This window comes from Rhinatrema bivittatum, chromosome 7 (genome assembly GCF_901001135.1).
Source record: "Rhinatrema bivittatum chromosome 7, aRhiBiv1.1, whole genome shotgun sequence".
NCBI lineage: Eukaryota > Metazoa > Chordata > Amphibia > Gymnophiona > Rhinatrematidae > Rhinatrema > Rhinatrema bivittatum.
This window is the reverse complement of record NC_042621.1, coordinates 292,086,008-292,110,275: the sequence shown is the minus strand read 5'-3', so window position 1 is coordinate 292,110,275 and position 24,268 is coordinate 292,086,008. Positions and strand designations below refer to the sequence as shown.

Sequence of the window (24,268 nt, the reverse complement as noted above, 5' to 3'; positions counted from 1 at the left end):
CTTTGTAACTGTATAATCTTGTTTCCCTATATGTACCCGGATCAGTCCAGACTGTGGGTTATGCCTCCCTGTATAATCTTGTTTGTATTTTATCCGTAGCTTAAGGTCCCTCCTGGCGCAGCTATTCGAAACACGGCTCCGTGTCGGGGGGACCGCGTAAGACGCATTATCAGAGTATCTGTGCCATCCCTAGTTGTCAATAAAACCCGATATGCTTTACATTTGAAAACAAGTGGACTTTGCAAATTATTGATCATCCTTTTTATTTGGGATTTCCTGAGTTGTTTGGTCTTTCACCTTTTGGATGTGCTGAAACATATGGGTCAACCAACACGTTTCAGCTGATGCCCATTTACCAGAGTAACCTTTGCCTAGACACTTGCATTGTTAGTCTGGTGAAGAGCTTCGCCTACTGCTTGTTGGCCGATCAACCTTTATAGCCTTACTTTTTGTTGTGATCTTTTGTTTCTATAGCGAGAGCAATAGTGAATATATCAACTGCATTACCGTCTGTTCATATGGGCTCAATATGAAAATTGTGCTGTAATTTTGTTTTGACCTTATGTACTGACGCTTGTATTGGTGTTCAGTTTAAATAAAATAGTGTTACCCATTTACATTAGTTATTGCCGAGGTGGTCATGTAGATAAACTGTGGAGAACCACTTTTTTCTGAACTTTGTCACAAGATAAAGAAAAAAGGAAGTTAAAGTACTTTAAATATATTTGCGTCAATCTAGAGTTAGGAAGTCTTCCATAGATGTAGAGAGGAGACGGTGGGGGGAGATTTGCACAGCTATTGTTTTCGCCAGCTTCTGCTCTCTCCTGGTTTAAGAGGATTGTAAATTTAACCCCCTTCCGTCGTTGAGATGGTCATTTTTTTATTTTAAGTCTCGTAGTTCAAAGGGCCGTAAAGCCATATTTATGAGGCTTTTTGCCAGTTTGCTGATTCGGAATCTATAGCCGTATTGAAAACGTGGGATAGGGAATGAAGACAGTGGTCTGCACCTGAGGATTGGGATCCCTCGCCTTGTCTGTTGGACAGTGGTGTGAGTTCTTAATGAGGGTTTGCTTAACTTCGGTAAGAGGGAATAGCAATTAATAGCTCTGTTTCTGGTGCCTTTTAGTGACTTAGGGAATGGCCTCTGCTATTACTGGCATCAGTGGCGTGGGATCTGCTTTAGTGTCTGGGTACTTGCCAGGTTATGCTGGACTTGATGGACCCTTGGCCTGACCCAGTATGACCTGATCTTATGTTCTTATGACAGTGTGAGGATGGGAGGCCGTTTGATCCCTAGCATGCATTCATGTCCTGGGATTCAGACCTTTTGAAACTGTATTAGACTTAGTTTTTGGGTACTTGCCAGGTTCTTATGGCCTGGATTGGCCACTGTTGGAAACAGGATGCTGGGCTTGATGGACCCTTGGTCTGACCCAGTATGGCATGTTCTTATGTATTAAGAGTGCATTGCCTGCAGATCCGAGGACCTTTATTTACTCTCATCCCTGCAAAACAAAAAATAAAAAGGGTGGCGGTGGTAGTGGAGGGAAGAGGTGTTGCCAGACTTATTTAAGAAGTTATTAGCAGGATGGAGAGTGATTTTAGCTAATTGAAGAAGTTGGAGGTTTCGTCCATTGCATGCTTGGAGGGCAGAGAGTTGGGATTCTGAGTATAGAGTTTGGGCCCCTGTGTATAGGATTCTTGACTTTATAATTGCTGACAATGTGAGTCTCAAAGGGCGATGATACCACCCGCAGGACTTGCAGTCTTGCCATTGCAAGTCCTTTCTCAAAGGGAAACTCCTTGTCGAATGGGATTGGTGGGCTGGGGGTGGCGATGGAATTGGGGATGGGAATAGTTCCCAGTCCATGATATCTTTCGTTTTTGGGCCAGTGTTTTCTTTCTCTCTCTTTTTTTTTTTTTTTTTTTTTTTTTGCATCATTCCAACTTGCCCCGGCACATTGTTGTGCATTTGATATGATCGCACGTTATATTGGTGGCGGTTCACATTGAAAGGCTCGTTAATCTTGCAGTTTGTGTGATTCTTATATCCATTTTGCTTGTGCATTAAAAATATAACAAAAAGTGAACAAATGTTTGTGTGTTACAAGCTGACTACCTCGGGTGAACCTAGGCCTGGTATATTTACCCACCGGAGGGGGAGGGGGAGGGGCAGTCTGGTCATGTAACTGCTTAGTTTTACTGGATGCCTGCCCTTTGACAATTGTCCGCCAAGCTCTGGGTTGATCCTTGGCCCAAACAGGGGTCAAGAATGGTGTTTCCCTGTAACATAAAAAGAAATAAGTAATCAGAGTCATAAAAATACCCGGCTTAAAAAATTAAAATGAAATCATAAGAATATACAAAAACATGAAAATACACAAGCAAAATAAGACAAATATATGATCATTCGTAAAAGCCCCTGGCAGCACGATCATTTCTTGACTCTTGTAATGTGCTGTATCTGTGTGAGGTTTATCTTTTTGCAGATGATACCAAAATCTGTAACAGGGTGGACAGCCTTATAAATAAATTATGTGCCCGTGCTGTGGGTCCTAGAGTGACTGACTGGGTTGGAAACTTGCTGACAGAGAGTTAGTGGTAAATGGAGTTTTTTTCTGGGGTGTTACTAGCGGTTTGCTCAGGGATCGGTCCTCTCTTCAACATTTTTGTGAGCAACATAATGGAAGGGTTGTCAGTTAAAGATTTGTCTTTTTGCTGCTGATGCCATTATCTGTAGCAGGGCAGACAGCCAGGAAGGAGCGGAAAACAAGATGAAAGGATCTAACGAAGCTTGAGGAATGGTCTAAGGTCTGCCAGCTAGGATTTAATGCTAAAAATGCAGAGTAATGCATTTACGATGGAGGGAAAAGTGTACAGTATTGGAGGTGAAATTCTTCTAAGCACAGAGGAAGAGTGGCATCTGGGGGTAATTGCATCTGATGATCTTAAGGTGGCCAAACAGGTGGATAATGCGACGGTAAAAGCCAGAAAGATGCTTGGCTGCATAGGGAGAGGAATGGTCAGCAGGAAAAGGGAGGTGATCTTGCCCTTGTATAGACCTCACCTCAAATACTGTGTACAATTCTGGAGACTGCACCTTTGAAAGGATTTAAACAGGATGGAGTCGTGCAGAGGGTGGCTACTGAAATGGCCAGTGGTCTTTGTTCTGAAGCATATGGGGATAGACTTAAAGATCTAAGCATGTACACCCTGGAGGAAAGGCGAGATAGAGATATGATGGAGACATTCAAATATCTCAAAGGTTTCCATGCCCAGGAGCCGAGCCTCTTTCAATGGAAAGGAGGCTCTAGAACGAGGGGGTCATGGGATGAGGGTGAAAGGGGGAAAACTCAGGAGTAATCTTAGGAAATATCCACCACCTTCTCTTTTTGTCTCCTCCCACATTGAAGGTGGTGGAAACAAAAGCAGTATCTGAATTCAAAAAAGGATGGGGATAAACAGAGGGGGATCTCTGAGGAAGTGCCGAGAATATTAAATTAGTTGGATGGGTGGGCAGACTGGATCGGCCATACGTTCTTTTTCTGCCGTCGCATTTCTATTTTTCTAATTAAAGGTAAATAATGGCTCTATTTGACTTGTAGTACGTTGATCCACATGCTGGGTGGCTTCTTCATACGGCGTAAGCTGGATGAAACACCAGACGGAAGAAAAGACGTCCTCTACAGATCGCTGTTACACGGGGTATGCTGCTTTTTATTTTTTTAAGAATGTTTCGGCACCGCAGAAGGCGGAACGTGGACGCTGGGGGGAGGCATGTGCGATTGGAGTCCGGGGAAGAGGGAGAGAAGTGGTCAGATTGTGAGGGGAGGGGGGGTGTTGTCTGGCAGTGCATTGCCCAGTGATGCGTTTGGCGTAGTCCTGCGAGCACTGGCATCTCACACCCCAGCTTTGCTGTGTAATCTTAGTGAACCCTCGCTTTACTCTCTCGTTGCCTCTGTTTGCTCCTCTGGAGCTGGGTGATGAAGTTATCTTTTTTTTTAAATTCTTGCTCCCCCCCCCCCCCCCCCCCCTTTAGTCTTTGTTTTGAAAATCTTCAAGTAGCCCAGGACCTGGGCTGTTACAAAACGTTTTTTTTTTTTGTACGGCGCAAGCCAATAAAACGCCACAGTATTCCCACAAGGCCGCTGTGTTATATGGCGGTGCTTGGAGATTTCCCAGAAATACCCGAGCAGTGCCCCCGTGAGTTCAGCAGAGATCAGTAGCTTGTCCCTTGTTTGTTTGTTTATTTCTGATAAAATAGTCTATAAATGTATTCTAAGCGGTGCTTGATCTGTGAAAACGTCCTTTTCTATCCCCTGTCTCGGATAACTTGCAGGCTGAATATGTCTGCAAATTAACTTTCTGCCGTTCAGACCCTGAGCGCTTTACAAAACCATTCTGAGCTGCCGTATTTTGGAATTCTGTTTTCAGGTTGCGCATTTTAAAGCGTAGAGAGACGCGTCAACGTTATTGCAGCGTGACCCCCAGCGCGTTGGAAGAATCGGCTTTGTCAATGTTTTTTTTTTTTTTTTTTTTCTCTCTTCCAGTACATCGAAGAGCTGCTTCGGCAGCAGCAGTTCCTGGAGATATTCTTGGAAGGCACGCGCTCCCGAAGCGGCAAAACCTCGTGCGGCAGGGCGGGGCTCTTGTCGATGGTGGTGGATTCCTTGTGCTCGGACGCCATTCCGGACGTCCTGATCGTCCCCGTGGGCATCTCCTACGACCGCATCATCGAGGGGCATTACAACAGCGAGCAGCTGGTGAGCAGGGCGGGAGAAAGAAGACGAAACAGAGAGGATTCTTCTTCCTCTTATATCAGTTCCCGGGTGGGAGGGGGGGGATCCGGTTTGCGGGCACGCCAGAATGTGCAAATTAACCTTCCTCGCAGATCCGCTGTTTACTAGCGTGGCTTATGGAAATTCACTGTGGCGAGCCAGGCCTGTTAGGGTGCCCAAGGGCCAAGCATAAGAACCCTCTGCCTTACGTGAAACTTTTTTTTTATTTTCCGTCCGGTGGCGCTTAAAAGGAGCGACACCATGAAGTGCCTTCCCTTTTGGATTTAGGTGCAAATTTTAGTCCTTTGCGATGTGATCATCTTGGGGGTCATTTGGTCCCCTGACCTGTGTAAAATGTGACGTCAAATATGCGCGCGAGTTGCTCCATTTGTCAAACGGAGAAACTCGCGCATCACTACGCAGGCCGTCCGCACCAGTCGCGCTGGTCGTTCATGCGAGGCCGGAAAGTCTTGGTGGAAGCTTTACCCGCGTGATTTAGAGAGTGGTTAAAGAAGGCACCCTCTGTGCAAGCCCCTCCCCCCGACCCTGCCCACGGGAATTGCCTCTGCCCGCTGCGGGTGAATCTGAGCAGATATAGCTCACACGCCCAGCGGTTTGCCTGCTTATTGGTTGGGAAATTTTGTAACAGGTCATTCCTGTTTGTACCCTGGATCAGTCCAGACCCCAGTGGGTTTATGCGTCCCTACCAGCAGATGGAGGCAGAGAACAAAAACTTTGAGGCGCTGCTACATAACCGAGCGTGCCACCCGCATAAACCCGCTTGTCTGGAATGACCTGTGGTACTTCAGGAATGAAAATTAGCAGGTAAGAACCAATTTTCCTGTTCCATGGGTGTAAAGCATTTTAACTGAGAAAAAGTGCCTTTGAAAGTTACCCTCGTTAAAATTCAGAAGAACCTTCTTGGTGCTACCATTTGCATCTAAACGAGGTCTATATTCAGATACAGTTGGATAGCAAAGTTAGCCTGGTACACTTATCCGGCTAACTTTGGAGGCATATTCAGCAGTGCAGCTACACTATATTGAATATAGCCGGCTATCTCAATTAGTTATCCAGCTAATTATAGCCGGCTGACTTTAGGACAGCTCTTTGACTCAGTCAGACTTAGCTGGCTAAGTCATTGGCGAACTCAGTTACACCCCTGGGCCACCCCCTAACTTATCCGGCTAAATGCTAGCTCCCTAACATATTAGCTGGCTGAAATTTAGTTGGATAAAACCAGGTAAGCCATTTAGACAGATGACTTATTACGTTATCTGTCTAAATGGCTTTTGAATATGAGTCTCAAGTCTTCAAGCTGCTGTGCTGATACACAGGTGTCTTGCCGAATGCAGTCTTGAATACAGCACGGACAGCTGAAGAGCAGATCCTCCTCAGAGCCCCGTGCAGGCCCACACTAATAACACGGAAAGCGTGAATGCAGCACGGACAGCTGAAGAGCAGACTCGTTGAGAGAGCCGAAAAAGAAAAGGGCACAGCCTTAACAGATAAACCTCTTCCTGCCTCAACTCGCCACCCAAAAAAATCCTTGAAAACTTAAGAAATGAAATCCACTAACACAAGAAAGAAAGAAAGAGACGCGGAAATAAGACTGTAAAGGGAAAATTAAAGCCAAGAGAAAGGAAGGCGGATATTTGTAAGAATCTTAAGTCCTGCTGCTCTCTTAGTGATGCCTGTGCCGGTCCTGTCAGTCAGCGTAAGTCTGTTCTGTCGCACCTTAGGTGCTCAGACACACAGGACGTAGGGGAGATGTCTGGCTCTTTCCTTTTACCCCTCCCCCCCTCCCCCCTCTGATTTCCTTGGCGTGTGGGAACCCGGCTGCCTGGTGACTTCACCTGGGTCCTCCTCTGCATGGTCCTCCCTGGCTTTAGAACAAGGTTTCACGCCAGGCGAAACGGGAGGTTGCTTTCTGCCGCTGACGGTTAAGAACTCCCGGGACGCCTGACCCCGACGGATCTCCCTTGCTAGCTTGTTTTTTTGTTTTGTTTTGTTTTTAACGTCATTTCTTCCCCTCTTCCCCTTCTCCCCCCCCCCCCCACCAGGGTAAACCGAAGAGTAAGGAGAACCTTTGGAGCGTCGCCAGAGGGGTTTTCAGGATGCTGCGGAAGAACTACGGCTGCGTCCGCGTGGACTTTGCGCAGCCGTTTTCCCTGAAAGTGAGTTTGCCGCGCGCGCTTGGTTACCTGCCGGTAAACGGCCGGCAGAGCCGAAGGGGCCTTGTGGGGGCAGGGGTTGATAATGGTGGGGGGTACCGCGCACCTTGAAGCGATTTAGTATATCCACCGCTGCCGTTTATTAATGCTCCCGGTCATCCCTTCAGTGGCCGTGATAGGCATACGAGTTTGCTCTGAGTTACCAGTGGGAGGCGTCCCCGTGCAAAGGATGGGCTCGGGCATTCTTGATGGCGGTGCTGGTCTGATGGGTCAGGGGTTGCTTACGGGCTGGGAGATATTCGGGAAGCGGCCTGCATAGGCTTTAGCCAGCAGGTCTAAGCATGTGTAAGCACCCTTCCCCCTCTCCCGGCATACGCACGTGCTTGGACCTGCTCTCGAGCTGGTTAAGCTTTGTGCGTTTGGCTTTTTGCATGCAGACTTTCGAAAATGGGAACATAAGCGTGTAAAATCCTATTTCCCATTCCCCCCCCCCCCCCCCCGTGCTGGAACGCCTGCTTACTCTGTGTGTAACAGTACACGACAGATCGCGTTTCACTTGTATTTTTGCACGTATATACCCAAATTGATTTTCAGATGGGGATTTATGCACAGATATCTGGGTTTCTGCAAGTAAATGTTTTTGAAGATTACCCCTAAAGATCAGCAGAAGAAAATATTGTAGTGGTAACTTAGAGCCTGGTTTTTTTTTTTTTAATTAATCATTTAATTAATCACTGGTGCATAGAGAGATGGATGGGTCGTGTCATTTACGAGTTAATGTCTCGCAAGAGTTTCCTCTTGCTGCATGTGTTAGCTGTGCCGAGCTAGGGCCAGAACCTCATGAGGCTTGAACGCCTGCCAGCCAACGCTGTTATTTATAACGCAAGAGGCATGAGGCGTGCTGGCACCCGCACCGTTTCACACTGGCAGGGCTTCTGTAAGAGCTCAGCAACTGGAAAAGTTGCATCTGCCGGCTTCTCTTTGATTCCGTGCTGCGAAAACCACATGGAGGTTGGTGTGTGCGTGTGTAGTGGTGGGGGCGGGGGGGGGGGGGGGGGGTATCTCCAGGGTCAGCACGGCAAATAGAACTTCAGCGCCAGTGAAAATTACGCAGGAGCGCCGAAACAATAAATGAGTTGTGCTCGCTTGTCCCAATTAATTTAAATCCAGCTTTTTCACTGCGAAAGAATCGTTAGCCAGAATAACAAAATATTTCCTAGAGCCTGAAGTACCTGTTCCCTGTACATACCCAGATCAGTCCAGACTCCTGGGTTTATGCCTCCCTTCCAGCAGATGGAGACAGAGTTTTACTGGCACTGCCATATAGCCTAGTGTTTCCTCCTGCAGTCCCTCATTATTTCTCCGACTCCAGCTGATGGTAGATGTGCATACCTCCTCATTGTCCCTGGCTGATTGGAACCCCATACAGGCCCGGAGGGTTTGGGAGGAGCCAGGCAGAGATGGCAAAGGACCTCCTGGTGGAGGAATCTGATAGTTCTGCCTCCTTTTCAATGGACTTTATAAGGCTTATGTGGCCCGGAAATCCGCGGGACGACAGGGGCCCAAGTGTGAAGCTTCTGCTGGATCTTGGCCCAAGAAGAGGTCCAGAACCGCAGGAAGGCCGAGGGGTTACCAGGGTTAGGCGAGCCCTTGAGGAGCCTGCACCAAGTATGGTGGGGAACGAATTTCAGAGGATTCTGATGGCGGCATCCTGGTTGGCTTTAGAACTCCTCAGACGGATCCTTCCCTGCGGGGGCAGGATTCTGGAAAGGACAAGGAGGAAGGCCCACTTATGGATGGTGGTGATCCGAAGGTGGTTCAGCTATTCCATAGGGAAGAGTTGGGGCCCCTGATTCCGCATGTTTTGGAAGAATTAGGAATCAAGCTTCCGGAGAAAGAATCCGATCAGGAGGATGTGGACCTGGTTATGGCTGGCTTACGGGGCCACAAAACTGGTAGGCAGTTGGTGGTCCGGGAGTGGGATACTCCGCAGATTGGCCTGAAGGTGGGCCGGACAATGGATAAGTTATATCCTTTGCCTGAGGACACACTGGAGCTTTTAAGGGTTGCGAAGGTGGATGCCTCTGTTTTGGTTGTAACTAAGACGATTCCCATGGCTGGGGTGGCAGCTTTGAAGGATTTACAGGACAGGAGGCTTGAGGTCCATCTGAAGAAAATGTTTGAGGTGTCAGCGCTTGGCATTCGGGCTGCACTTTGCAGCAGTTTCATGTTTCAAATAGAGCTGTGTTGGGTTCAACAGCTGCAGTCCGACAGGTCCATGTCCTCTCAGGAGGCGAAACAGGCTGAGTGGCTGGAAGCTGTGGTAGCCTAATGCGCGGCTGCGCGCTGTATGACCTCATCAGGATGTCCTCTAGGACCATGATGTTGGTAGTCTCTGCAAAGAGACTGCTTTGGTTATGTAACTGGTCAGCGGATGTCTCGTCCAAGTCTGAATTAGTAGCGCTGCCTTTTAAGGGGAAGCTGCTTTTCAGAGACGAACTCTGGAGGAACTGATAAAGCATCTCGGGGACAATAAGGTTCACAAGTTCCCAGAGGATAAACCTAGAGCGGCGAGGAATTCCTCTTCCGGGCTTGTGCATTTCCGAGGGAACAGGCGATTTCATCCAGGGAGGTTGTCTTCAGGTGTTCAGAGACCAGCCTCAGGGAGACAGCAGTCCTGGAACCAGTCCTTTCGAGGGCAAAATCCCAGTCGAAATGGCTTCGGCCAGGGTGGTTCTGGGGCCAAGTCAGCACAATGAAGTGACTCCTTCCCACTCCACCGTCCTGCTTATAGGAGGTCGGCTGACTCTGTTATTCAAGGAGTGAGCCAAAGTCACTAAAGACCAGTGGGTTTTAAGCATGATTGAACAAGGTTGTGCTTTAGAGTTTGCTTGTCTGCTTCGGGCCTGGTTCATGGTCTCCTTTTGCGCTTACGCGGAAAAGAGGCGGATAGTACAGCAGACTCTCAACCGCCTGCAGATGGTTGGAAGCATTATCCCTATGCCTGTGGAAGAACGAGGGACGGATTGTTACTCCATTTACTTCATGTTTCCAAAGAAAGAGGAGACTTTTCGTCCAATTCTGGAACTGAAGAAAGTGAAAGGGACCATCAAAGTTCCTCGTTTTCGCATGGAAACTCTCTGCTCAGTTATTGCAGCGGTGCTCAAGGGGGAGTTCTTGTCGTCCCTGGATCTGACAGAGGCATACTTGCATATAGGCATCCGGCCCGACCATCAGAGGCTTCTGAGGTTCAAGATTCAATGCAAACATTTTCAATTTTGTGCTCTGCCATTTGGGCTGGGGACGGCTCAAAGGACTCTCACCAAGGTGATGGTGGTTGCAGCATCCCTCAGGAAGGAGGGGGTAACAGTGCACCCATATCTGGACGACTGATTCATTCGGGCAAAGTCGGAGGACCACTGAAAGCAAGCAGTGGATCTGGTACTACAGCACTTAGTCGTCTGGCTGGATAGTAAATTGGACCAAAAATCATCTCGTCCCATCTCAAGAGTTGGAATTTCTGGCAGGTGTTTCTGACAGAAGAGCGCATTGCCAAGTTGCAGTCACAAGTTCGCCATTTGTTGGAGAGCCAGGTGCCCAGGATCTGGGATTACCTACAGGTTCTTGACTCCATGGTGTCCACATTGGAGCTTGTGCCTTGGGCATTTGCTCATATGAGGCCTCTGCAGGTGGCGCTCCTTTCCCAGTGGGATACGTTGTCAGAGCAATTTTAGCTTCCACTGCCGCTAACGGATTTCACCAGGTCCAGTCTCTCATGGTGGCTTAGTCAGGACTAATTGTGTTAAGGGGTGGACTTGGAGGTTCTGGAGTGGACAGTGGTCAGCCAGTCTCTCCGGTTAGGGAGCTGTCTGCCAAGATCGGTCGGTACAAGGTCAGAGGTCGCTAGAGGAGGCGTCATGGTCTATCAATCATCTAGAGACGAGGGCGGTGCGGTTGGTGCTGTCTGCTTCTCCCTCGTGCAGCCCTCTGGTCAGGATTTTGGCTGACAATGCAACTACGGTGGCTTATTTCAACCGACAGGGTGGTACCAGGAGTTGGGCGGTGGCTCAAGAGCTGATTCTCTGGGCAGAGCAGCATCTGACATTGATAGCAGCTTTTCACAAAGCCGGGATCAACAATGTGCAGGCAGATTTCCTCAGCTGTCAGAAAATGGATCCCGGGGAGTGGGAGCTCTCTGAGCAGGCGATGGCTCTCATTAGTGCCAGATGGGGCAAGCCCCGCATGGCCTTGATGGTAGCTCAATGAAATGCCAAGGCAGTCCGTTTCTTCAGTCGCAGAAGAGAGCACAGAGCAGAAGGAGTCAATGCCTTGGTTCTTCCTTGGCCGAGGGACGTTCTGCTATATATGTTTCCACTGTGGCCATTGGTGGGCAAGATATTGTGGCGCATGGAGGTCCATTAAGGAGGCGTGATTCGAGTAGCCTTGGTGGGCCCTGGTTTGGAGACCTGATGAATCTAGCGATAGATGGCCCATTGAGGCTCGCTCATCTTCCAAACCTTCTGTGTCAAGATCCCATATTTTCAGATCAGACTGCTTGCTTCTGTCTTGCAGCTTGGCTTTTGAGAGGAAACACTTAAGAGACAAAGGCTACTCTGACAAGGTTATTGCTACTGTTTTGCAAGCTAGGAAGTCTTCCACCTCCTTGGTGTATGTGAGGATTTGGAAGGTGTTTGAGGATTGGTGCTTGGAGCATGGTGGTGTTCCAATGCAAGCCTCAGTAGCGAATATTCTTACTTTCTTGCAAAGAGGTTTGGTGAAGGTTTGTTCTTCAATTCCCTCAGAGTGCAAGTCGCAGCAGTGCGACTTCGGGGCAAAGTGCATGGAACGTCACTGTCTGCACACCCGGATGTTGTGTGTTTTTTTTCCGTGGAGCGAAGCATTAGTGTTCTCCAGTCCAGAAGCTGTGTCCCTCCTGGAGCCTTAATGTGGTTTTGAAAGGCATGTGTGCGGCGCCGTTTGAGTCTCTCAAAAAGACTAACATAAAGATCTGATGCTGAAGGTGTTTTTTTTTGGTGGCGATTTGTTCTGCCAGACAGATCTAGGAGCTTCAAGCCTTGTCTTGTAGAGAGCCTTTCTTGAGAATTTTGGATTTGGGTTTTTCCTTGAGGGATGGTTCCAGCATTTTTCCTGAAAGTGGTTCGTCTCTTCACGTAAATCAATCTGTGGAGCTCCCGGATTTCCTGAATTTGGCGGCTATAGTGCCTCATGCGAGGGAGTTACGGCGCGTACATACACGCACAACCTACTAAGCACTGAATACAGGTGTGTGTGCCTCGCCACATCCCACCTAGATGCCCAAAATCTGTGCGCATAAAATTTTAAGCACGAGCCGACAGAACACAGTTACCGCCACCAATGGCTCCGGCAGCCAAGAAAAATAAGCGCCTTTATCTCTGCGCTGCTTGCCATATTAGGGCTTCACAGTCTGACCTGGATTCTAACTTATGTCAGCACTGTGAAGAAGCACAGGGAGAGTTGGCCTCCCCGGACTTTGTAAGCCCGGCTCCTCCCATTCAGAGGATGGGTTAGCCACAGCCTTAAGTGGAAATATCCCAGATCTGAGTACCCCCGGGACTGGGTCATCCATGGGAGGGGGAAATTCAGCGGCACCTACCCCAGTACCTGCTGGGCTAGGCATGGACCCGGCTGCCTTCACTTGGGTGGAATTTTTCCAGGGCCTTCAAGCCTTCATACAGGCACAGTCTGCTACCTCATTTGCCCCTGTCCAGACAGAATCTCAGCTGGTAAGCCCTCCCTTTCCCAGTCCTATTGGCAGACCTAGAGGCATGCCTCGCCTCACCAAGGGTATCCCTGGCAGGGATGGTACGGACGAAGAAGTGGATACTGGTTCCTTGGAAGATGGGGCGATTTCCCCCTGGTTTAGATCCATATCGGACCATGTTGTGGTTTTTCCATAGAGACTAATTGCTGGCCCTGGTTTCCCAGACCCTGAAGATGCTGGGAGTTCCTGGGGCAGACTGACGGAACCAATGAAGAATCTCATTCTGATTTCCCTACGGAAAGCCTCTTGCTACTTTCCAGTACTGGAAGCCATCCAGGAGTTGATTGACCTGGAACGGGCTGCCCCAGAAGCAAGTTTTAAAGTTGGATGAGCGTTAGAAGCTCTATACCCACTGGATCCAGCAGTGAGAGAGCGTTTGCGTTTCCCTAAAGTGGATGCGCTGATCTGTGCCATCTATAAGTGAACAACTATCCCAGTAGAGGAAGGAGCGCATGATAGACGGATGGAGTCCATTTTTAAACAGGACTTTGACGCAGTAGCAATGACTGTACAGATTGCTTCTTGTGCCCTGGTAGCTCGTTCAGGCCTACTCTGTCAGGAGGTGGATGACTCGGGGGAGGGGAATTCCAGAGGATATTCTGCGGCAGTAATTGCCACCTTACTCCGCACTCAGAAGTTCTCTATGTCCCTAGCGTATGTGCGGGTCTGGAGAGTATTTGAGGCCTGGTGCGAGGAATGCGGTGGCCCCCCTGGTGGCCAGTTGCCTCGTGGAACCTTAATCTGGTATTAGAATTTTTGGCAGGGCTTTCCTTTCGGCTGCTGCGTGGTCTTTCCTTGCGTTTATTAACCTTGAAAACTGTGTTCTTGGTGGCTATATGCTTGGCATATTGGATTTCTGAACTACAGGCATTGTCATGTTGGGAACCGTTCCTCTGGATGTTCATCCTTCTTGCCCAAGGTAGTCTCGGAGTTTCATTTGAATCAGTCCATTTCGTTGCCATCGATAGATAAGCACAGGGACATGGAAGAATACCGCATCCTGCGTCATTTGAACGTCAGTAGACTTTTGGTGTGGTGTCTGGAAGTTTCAGAACCGGTCCGAAAGACCCGCCTGTTTGTCCTTCACGGTGGAAGGAAGAGGGGCGAACCAGCTTCACAGACTACCATAGCTCGCTGGATTAAGGAGGTGGTCACAGGAGCCTCTGTGGAGGCAGGAAAGCCATTACCTTCTCAGGTTAAAGCCCATTCCACTAGGGCTCAGGCAGTCTCATGGGCGTAAGCTAGTCTGCTGTCTCCCGTCGATATCTGCCAAGCGGCGACATGGTCCACCTTGCACACCTTCTCCAGGTTCTATCACTTGAATGTACAGGCCCGAGAGGATTCATTCTTTGCAAGGGCGATGTTAACTGGATAGCGGGCAGCCTCCCGCCCCGATCGGGAGTAGCTTTTGTACATCCCATTGGTCCTGAGTCCATCTGTCTACACACTAGGAAATGGAGAAATTACTTACCTAATAATTTCATTTTCCTTAGTGTAGACAGGTGGACTCAGCATCCCACCCAAGAACGGTGCCAAGGATTCGCCCGTAGAGTGGATATAGATTCCAAGAGATTATGGATAAAATGTCATCCAGTCCCTAGATCAGGGCATCTGTATTTTTATTGGGGTTCAGTGTTTGGTTGAGTACAGATATGGATGGTTATCTGTTTTTAATCATATTTTAATCATTCTTAAAATCAAGTTTTTTCATTAGTATGTCCACAGTGGCTTTTGAAGAGAATACTGAAGGGCTGAGGTCACTGCAGGGGTATATCTAGGGTGATGTCAGCTTTGAAATCTGACTCTGTCTCCATCTGCTGGCAGAGGAGCATAAACCCATTGGTCCTGAGTCCATCTGTCTACACTAAGGAAAACTAAGTTATCAGGTAAGTGATTTCCCCACTAAACCTCAGCGGGTGTGGAGCGTGACGGTTACCCGGGTTCACTTTAAGCGAGTGCTGCTGAATATCTGTGCTCATTGGCTAAAATTTAGCCCTGCCCCCTGGAACACACCTCCAGCACCCTCCCCTTCGTACCTGGCTAAATTTTATGTGCGTAACGAGTTAGAGAAAATCTTAGCTGGGGAGTGGGGTGCAATTTTGAAATCTCGGTTTTTGGGCAAGAAACTCCCAAAAGTTCCCTGGACGAATTCTTTGATTATTGAGCTTTGATTTCAAAGCTCACTTTAATAAATTAAATAGAACATGGAGACTAGAGGTGGTGCTTGACAAGAGAGCTACAATACTGTAGAAGAGTCTGCAGTTTCTTATACAGGAAACATGAACCTCCCACCCCTTATCATTCCCAGGTAGAATAATCTATTACTAAATGTTCCCATGTTACTTTTTTTATTACAATGTTTTTACATCATTTTATAATCTAATAATTCCCGTGAATGCCGAGTATGATATTTAAAAAGTGTATTATTATCTTCCCTTGGGTATAGTAAAACCTCACCGGTGGTAATAATTTTATATTTGCAGGAATACCTGGAGAACCAAAGGCAGAAACCCATGCCCGCGCTGCTCTCACTGGAGGGTGCCCTGCTGCCGGCTATCCTTTCCTCCAGGTGAGTCCTCTGTGCTGGCTTCAGGGTCCTCGCCCCCCCGCACCGGCTGCTCCCAGGCATTACTTAGGAGCCGGCCAAACGCTAAGTAAAATAATCACAAAACCTTCCTCCCTCATTTTAAGCATTTCTGTTTTCACAGCAGCGTGGATGTGCTGGAGTGGGTTGTGGAGAAACACAGAGGAGATTGCGGTGCGCGTCTCTGTTCATGGGCTTGGCTGTAGCAGCCGAACATAGGTTTTTCCTGCCCAAATACCTTTTAAATTGAACTCGTGTACCTCGTTCTTTTAAGAGTAATGCTGCTTGTGGCAGATAGCAATTCTCTACGAAGTTTCCCAATAAATGTAAATAAAACCGTGGGGTTTTATTTACATTTCCTTCCTAAAAGTTGTCAGAATATCTTGTTTGATTGTCCTGACAGAGGAAGCCAGGGGAAATATTTTTACTTCCCTTTGAAAGTCGGGATACCACGTAGCTCTGTTGGGGGGGGGGGGGGGGGTGCTTATAGTTCCAGAAGTTAAAACAAAAAACCCCCCAATAATAATTGCTAATTGTTTTAGGAAAGAAATAGTCATTTCCAGCCTGAAACGTGGGATGCAGCCATGTTTTCCCGTTACGCCGGTGAATGCGTGAAATAGAATCAGCTGTGAGCCAGAAAGAAAGGGGGAAGAGGATGAGTAAGACCCGGAGGGCGAGCCGGGAGACGGGCATTTGATGATTAGGTAAAAGCTCTTATTCAGCGAGGCCTCCTGTACTGCGCCAGGGAGTTCGTTCGTGCGAGGTCTCGACAAAAATAGATTTGCTGAGGGATCGGTCCTGGCGACGTTTTTGTGGCTGCGGTGGTTTTTGGCTGCTTGTCCTCGTGGCCGCCGGGCACTTTACTGGATCTCTGCATTGAATGTGCTGGGGATGGGGGTGGGGGGTGGGGGGAGTGCTAGCTTGCATGTCGGCCATCCTGAAAACCAGACCTGCTTTTTCTAAAGGGGAGAGGTCTCGGGCTTGGGTTTCTTATCGTTCCCGGAGCATTTTAGCTTGTCTCGCTGGATAAACCTAAATAATTTCTTTGGGGCGTCATGGGCCGAGTGCTTCTGCACAAGGCTTCATAACCTTGTTAGATGCAGCACATGAACCGATGGCACAGCAGATTCCTGCCGCAGTTCTTGGATAGCTGACGTGTCCTGTGCCAAATCTGGAAGGACGTAAGTCCGGTATGTGTAATTTGGTCTCATCTTTTTTCAAACTCTGCATAGCAGACCTGTCCTGGGCGGACTGGGGTATTACAGTAATTTTAGATCCTAGGATCAAGTTTCCAGTTAAGGGTCGGGGGTGGTTTCAGTGTCCACTTTCTCTAGCTCTCGCTGTTTTGGATTCTGTGCGTTGATATGCTGTTCCTGGCTGACGTGTGGCGTCCTTGGGGGGGGGGGGTCCGGGCCCCGCGGCATTAGGTACGGCCTGCGGTCTTTGGTGGCGAGCTTCGGTTCCGTGTTCCTAGCTCCAGCTCTCATCTCGTTGCAAAGCAGTTAGCACAGTTTCTCCTTCAACAGCTGTGATTGTGCAGCCAGAAATCCGTCTTCACCTCTTAAGTATTTTGGGTTCGTGCTTCATGCCTCACCTCACATTCCAGCACTCTCCGGATCTAATTCTCTGACACGTTATTCTTATCAGGGAGAGAGCGCCGCTTTTGTTGTTAACAGCTACCGGTGGTATATCGACCACCAACTGAATCTGATTCGGCTGTTCTCTTTAGATAAAAAGCGTATATCCTAGCCCCTTGCTAGGGAATAAAGGTTAACAAAAAAAAAAATATATATATAAGGTGTACCGTTTTTATTGGCCTAATTTAATGTTATTTCTTAACTAGCTTTCTATTCTCTTACTCAGAATAGAATGATGTCATGTAATGCCTCAGTGCTACCTCTAACACCCACTCAGGGTTAACCCTGCGGCCTCTCAGAGGGTCCTGCCAGTCACCGCTCAGGTGCTCTTTATTTATTTATTTATTTAAGTTTTTTTATATACCAACATTCAAGACAATAGTCCCATCATGCTGGTTCACATGAAACAGGAGTGCAAAATAACCTTAAACTTGAACAATAGTGCGGAAAAAGCAGTTACATGTAACAAGGAAAAATAGAACTTGGAGTGAGAAGGAAAAAGGAAAAACCAGCTAATTACATATAATTACATTGTAAGAGGTAGCTAATAGTGATATTGATGGTGATGTGTGTTGATTGTTAGGAGTTAAATAATATTGGAGTTAGGAAAAGCCTGCATGAACAGCCAGGTCTTGAGTCTTTTCTTGAAGGTTGAGAGGCTGGGTTCCATTTTAAGATCTGGGGGGATGGAGTTCCATAAGGTAGGACCGGCTGTGGAGAAGGCCCGATTTCTTAGTGTAATGTGTCTGGTAGTTTTGGCTGGGGGTACTTGAAGTGATCCTTTGTAGGCATCTCTTGTTGGTCTTGTTGAAGTGTGTAATCGGAGGGGGAAATAAAGGTCAATTGGGGCTAGTTGATGGATGTTTTTGTATATGGTGAGAATGGCCTTGTAGATTATTCTGAAGTGGATGGGTAGCCAGTGGAGGCCCATTAGGATAGGGGTTATATGGTCTCTTCTCCTGGTGTTAGTGAGTATACGGGCAGAGGCATTTTGAACCATTTGCAGTGGTTTGGTGTGTAGTGAGGGGAGACCAAGCAAGATGGTGTTACAATAGTCCAGCTTTGCGAAGATGATTGATTGTAGGATTGTTCTAAAGTCATGAGTGTGGAACAAAGGTCTTATTCTTTTCAGTACTTGGAGTTTATAAAAGCAGTCTTTGGTGGTTTTGTTGATGGTAGCTTTCAGGTTCAGGTGATTGTCAATTAGAGCTCCTAGGTCTCTCACTTGTGTAGTTTTTGGTATGGCTGGATGAGTGGGGTGGTGGATGAGTGGATGAGAGGGTCCTGCCAGTCACCGCTCAGGTGCTCTTACACTGGCAACTTCCCACCCACCAGCTGGGTTCCTGCTTGCTTCTGGGCAAGTTCCCCTCCCACAAGCTATCACCTGGTGGTTTCTAAGGGCACTGGGACACACGACACAAACCAAGGGTCACACGCTTCCTAGAAAAACACCCACAGACCCAAAATGTACATAATACCAGCATCTATTAATCAGTCCAAGACCAAGAGAGCTAACAAACTAACAGGCAGATACAGTACAGTGCGCTCCAGCGGAGCACTGTTATCCCGCTATTGGATGCGCGTTTTGGATGCGCTAGCTATTACCCCTTATTTGGATGCGCTAGCTTTACCCCTTATTTAGTAAGGGGTAATAGCGCGTCCAAAACGCGCGTCCAACCCCCCCGAACCTAATAGCGCCCGCAACATGCAAATGCATGTTGCGGGCGCTATTAGGTATTCTCACGTGATTCAGAAAGGAAAATGTGCAGCTAAGCCGCACATTTTACTTTCAGAAATTAGCGCCTACCCAAAGCTAGGCGCTAATTTCTCCGGGCACCAGGAAAGTGCACAGAAAAGCAGTAAAAACTGCTTTTCTGTGCACCCTCCGACTTAATATCATGGCGATATTAAGTCGGAGGTCCCGAAAGTTAAAAAAAATATATATAAAAAAAAATTTTGAAATAGGCCTGCTGCTCGCGGGTCAAAAACCAAACACTCATTTTGCCAGTGTCCGGTTTCAGAACCCGTGGCTGTCAGCGGGCTCGAGAACTGACGCCGGCAAAATTGAGCATCGGCTGTCAAACCCGCTGACAGCCGCTGCTCCTGTCAAAAAAGAGGCGCTAGGGACGTGCTAGTGTCCCTAGCGCCTCTTTTTACCATCGGCCTTAATTTTAATAAATTTAAATACTGTATCGCGCGCACAGGAGAGCGGGCGCTCGCCCGCTCTCCTGCGATTTTACTGTATCGGCCCATAAGAAGCTTATTAAGAAAAAAAGAACAACAGTGAATGAAAAAATAGTTTAATCTGCAAACAGGAAATGGGTAAAAGCATAAGGATTAAACAGCAAAAGCTAACAGCACACTTTCTACTCTTTATCTAGTGCCTGGGCAGGTCAGGAAGAGGCTGAATGGGGCATCAGCACAGAGATCTGCTGCCGCCGCACTCCCGGCCGAGACTGGCGGGTTCTCTGCCTCCAGGACCAATCAGTACACACAGTACTAACAGTTACTCCCTGACCAATGGCCTTCTGACTGGTCACAGTATCCTGGCCAATGGCACCGCAGGATGTTTCAGTCTTCCATTTCCTCAGGGGTGCTGGGACGTGTATGCTGCTCAGGTGATCTTCCGAATCAGAGCAGCATCCAAAGCCCCCTGCGTGAACTCCTGTGCAGGCCAGCACAGAGGGAAAAAGTGTCTCGGGGCAGAACAATGAACTGCAGAGCAGGCAAACCCCCCCCTACTGCCAGGAACTAAAAGTTGGGGGGGGGGGGGGGGGGTTTGATGAGTGCCCAGTAGGTCTTTTCTGTCAGTTCTGAAATGTCTTGTGTTCTGCGTTCCAGGATTGCTTCTAATTTGCCTTGAATTATCCTGATCAGGAGGTCATCCATGCGGTGGCCTGGTTCCCAAAGACGCTTCCCGCGGAGCCGCCAGGCCTGGTCTTCTCTGTGGTGTTTTGACGTTGTGCCTGGGGTGAGTCGCGTGTCGCCTTTAACGTCTGGCCTCTCTGACGGGGAGGGTAGCGTGCTTCCTCACGTTTTCTGCTGCGTTGAATGATGCTCTGCGTGAGAGAGGAGCATGAACAGGATCCCCCTTACCATGGCTGCCTTTCCCAGGCGGATGACGGTGGGGCACTCTGCTACGTGTTGGCATAGTTTGCAGCGTGGTACATTGCAGGGTTATGTGCAGCTTTCCGAGTTTCCGTTAGACGCTTGCTTTTTGCTCAGTTTTTGCCGCACATTTGGGCATTTGTCTGAAGGCCAAAACCGGTGGGGGCGGGGATATTTCTCTCAGTGCTTCATCCTCCAGAGTGGTGCCTGTAGGTTTTTTCTGATTTTTTTTTTCTTAGTTTTTCCAGCTTTGGATTGTATGTGGCTACAAGGGGTAATTGTATTGTAGTATTTGTGCCCTGGGTGTGTTAAGTGAACAAGCAGTCTGCCTGGAGAACTTTTTGATTGAGGTTTTCATCCCCGGCTTTTGCATCAGAGCCTACAATGCTGACCAAATTATGAAAATGTCATCAATATATTGGTAATATTTAAAGGGTCTAGTCTGACGTTTATTTAAAAATATCTCCAGTTTTGCCATAAAAAGGTTGGCATAATGTGGTGCTGTCCTGGTGCCCATGGCAGTGCTCATGACCTGTAGATAGATGTTGCTGTTATTAAAACTGAAACAGTTGTGCGTCAGGATGAATTTGATTATTTTTGTAATAGTTTTCGGTGTGTATTAGTGGTCCAGGGCGGATGTCTTTTAGAAACATTTCTCCATCCGAGATGAAAGATAATCTTGCTTGGGGAGTCAGTTTAAAAGAAATCCTGTACCTGGCCAAAGCCACGAAGAGGAAACGCAGGCATATCCCTTAGGGAAGCGGTTCTCAACTGGTGTGTCGCCGCACTTCTCTGTCCCCCGCTGGTCCAGCGAGAGAAAACTCTTCCCACGCTAAGGTACAGGTGCGTGCAGCATCGGCCCAAAGAAGAGCAGCGCGGCCCGGAGCAACGTCAGCCCCCACGACCGATGGGACTCCTTTCTCGAGGCCACAAGGGTTATAAGAAGAGGAGGCTGCTGCTGCCTCTATTTGCTCATCAGTGGGGGTAGAGAGAGAGTGAGTATGTGTGTTTGAGACTCTGTGTGTGTGTGTGTGTGTGTGTGTGTGTGTGTGTGACAGTGTCTGTGTAATTGAGAGCTTGTATGTGTGTGTGACAGCGTATGTGTAAGTGTGTGATTGAGAACCTTTATGTATGACAGAGAACGTGTATGTGATTGAAAGCCTGTGTGTATGTGTGTGAGAGAAGCGCATGTGTCTGTGATTGAGAGCCTATGTAAGTGAGAGAGAGGAGAAAGTTGCTAGCAAACTCCCCCCTCTCCCATCCTCTCCTCCTGCTAATTCACAACAATCTCAGGGCACCTGCAAATCCAATGTTCCAAGGTATGGAGAGGAGAGCATTTTTTTAATCCTCATTTTTAATTATTGGTTCCCTGTATGTACCTGGATTGCTATTGATTTTATATTTCTTGATTTGTTTTATAAGGATGGGTGATGTTTCTTTTTTTCCTTTGTTGCACTGCATACAGTCTCTCTGGCTTGTTGCAGTTTCCAGTTCAGTTTTGTCTGCATGCTTCTAGTTATGCGTTTTGGTCTCTTTATTCTTTGTTAGGTGAGGGTCAGCACCTGTGATTCAGGTGAGGTTTTCTGCTGGCGTGTAGTTTCTGTGTAGGGCTCTATAGCAGCCTGGCTTGGTCCGTTTTCCTAATAGGAGGTGTATTGGTGTCATAAGGCCTGGTGTGATATTTTCAGTGTTGCCTTTTCTTAGATAAGGTGCTTACCGTTTTGAGTGCTGGAAGTTGCTGCTGTTCTGGTACGGGAGATTTACTATTTATGTAATTTCTGTTGAGAGAAAGTACTTGTATCTTTACCTTGTGTCATTTTTAACAATAAAAGTAATATGAGGTCTTTTTTTTTTTTTTAAATTTTCACCATGGATTGTAATGAACAGTGTGTGACATGTGAGCGTTATCCATCAGGTGTGTCATGATGGGAAATAGGTTGAGAACCACTGCGTTTAGGGGTCAGGAAAGAACTACGGTACTGTAGGCTTTAATGGCAGCTCTCATTCCAGAAGGAAGGGAGGGTTTATTATCCAGCCAGCTGAAAGTGGACTGATTGTAGAAGACATTTTATAGCCAGGTGAGTTTCCAAAGCTCCCACTTGGAGTGTGAAGCTGCTGCTGCTGCTGGTGGAAGCATTTCTTTTTGTGGTAAAGTCTGCTGCCCTGCATAAGGAAAGACAGACAGACATTGCTGCTTTGCAGCTGTCAGGGCAAACGTTATGCTCCCAGTTTCAACAGAGCCTCCTGTTTGAAGAAAATCATTGGAGAGCTGTTTGAGCTAGAACTTTTTGCCCCATTAGGTCAATGTTTTTTGTTTTTTTGGCTGGAAAATGTTTTTTTAAAAAGTCATTTTTATTTATTTATTTATTTGAAGAGTTTTATATACCGTTATTCGGAAAGCCATCATAACGGTTTACAAAGGAATACATTTTAACAAAGAGGTTATTAGATATCAACAAACATGTTGTAGAAACAATAATGATAAACATAACCAAATAAGTCTCTGCAGATATAAGGTTGAATGTGGAGAGAGGTTAGAGATGTTGAGAATTAAGGTTATGAGTTTATTTGAGAGTTGGTCTGTGTAGATGATTGTGGATCCAAGAAGAATCTACGAAACAGTAAAGTTCTTAAGTCTTTTTTGAAAGTTTTTATATTGTGTTGAGATCTTAGGTCTTCAGGTAGATTGTTCCAAAGATTAGGGGAGGCGATGGAGAAGGCTCTCTCTCTTGTAGATGATAGGTGAGCATCTTTGACGGTAGGGACTGATAAGAGGTTTGAATTGCTGGAACGTAGGTTTCTTGAGGGGTTCTGTAGAGATATGTTAAGGGATTTAAGTCCTTGATGATCATTGTTAAGGACTTTATGGATGATAGACATGGATTTGTAGATGATTCGTGCAGTGATAGGGAGCCAGTGTAGAGACGACAAGATGGGCGTAATATGGTCATTTCTTTTTTTTCCAGTTAGGGCTCTAAATGGGTGAGCAAAGATGTTTATATACAGGAGATAAAATGTGAATGCTCTGGAGGCAGTGCACGCAAATCTCCCTCGTGAATATTCATTGTGGGTATCCTGAAAACCCGACTGGTTTGGGGGGGGGGGGGGGGTTGTGTGCTCCAGGATAGGTTTGGGAACCACTGGTCTAGAGGAAAAGCATATGGGATAAAGGAAAGTGAGTGAACTGCCTGGACCGTTCTCCGTCCAGCCCAAAGCACGAGCAGCTGCTGCTTGTTTATGCTGTGCTGCCACCCGGTGGCCAGTGTGTGATATTGACAAAACACTAAAATTAAGCCTTGAAGAGCTTCTTCCCTCCTCATCTTCCTGGCTGTGAACGGAGTGGGGGCTTGGGAATGTTTTTCTGCATCTTTGCGTAGACAAATTTTGTGTTTGCAGCTCCTTGCCATTTTGGGATGCTCTTCTCTCTCTAAGGACAGATTTTGATAGGGACAGTGTGCTTCGGGGGGGGTTTCCCCAAAAAAATACTGTCCGTGTTTAGCAGTCTCCATTGTGCTCCTGCTGGTGAACCGGCGCACAGTCCTCCGGTGAAAGCCTAAGGCACTAAAGCCTTCCTGTCTTCTGGGCAAATTTTATTTATCATTTATTTGTCTAAGTGGCCTTAACAATTGTTAACTTCTAAAAAGTAAGCCTTGCAACTTTTTAAACCTGTGATTTCAAAGAAAGATGGAAATCATTCTAAATTACAAGTCTCCTTTTTCACCTCCAAAGTAGGGGTACCAGTAGTGACACCCATCGGTGTATGAGGAGAATTATCCTTTCCTAGCCATAAAATAGAAATTTTCCAGAGGAAACTCGCCACACACTGGACTAGGAATAAATGCATTTCACGACATCGGCATACAACTTGCACGATGTTTTATTGCCCAATGGGGCAATAAAACATCATTAAAAAGGGCGGCAGACAGTGCAGACCCCGGGGGCTACTCCTCCATCGCTTGCATAGCATGCAGAACAATTGTTTAACAAACCGTTTGCCTGTGGCCTTGCAAAAAAAAAAATGAGTGGCACCATAAGAAAACTGCCCCAATAATCAGAGTCTATCTCGGCCTTTCCAATCGGTTTTAGGTGACACACAGAGTCAAACGCTGAGGAAATACTCATTTGGACCAGTATTGCCTAATATTATTACAGTATAAGCCGCGACGCACCTCATGGAACAGCCA

At 47.4% G+C, this 24,268-nt stretch overlaps 1 protein-coding gene across 5 annotated transcripts in view; it reads left to right on the top strand.

The window, feature by feature from the left end:
- GPAM (glycerol-3-phosphate acyltransferase, mitochondrial) overlaps window positions 1-24,268 on the top strand; it is a 148,736-nt gene that overhangs the window by 84,446 nt on the left and 40,022 nt on the right. For all 5 annotated transcript variants that reach the window (XM_029610377.1, XM_029610373.1, XM_029610376.1 and 2 more), the window contains exons 9-12: window positions 3,606-3,705; window positions 4,551-4,763; window positions 6,842-6,955; window positions 15,239-15,324. In XM_029610377.1, the coding sequence (XP_029466237.1) occupies window positions 3,606-3,705; window positions 4,551-4,763; window positions 6,842-6,955; window positions 15,239-15,324 (513 nt within the window). The remainder of the gene's footprint in view (window positions 1-3,605; window positions 3,706-4,550; window positions 4,764-6,841; window positions 6,956-15,238; window positions 15,325-24,268) is intronic.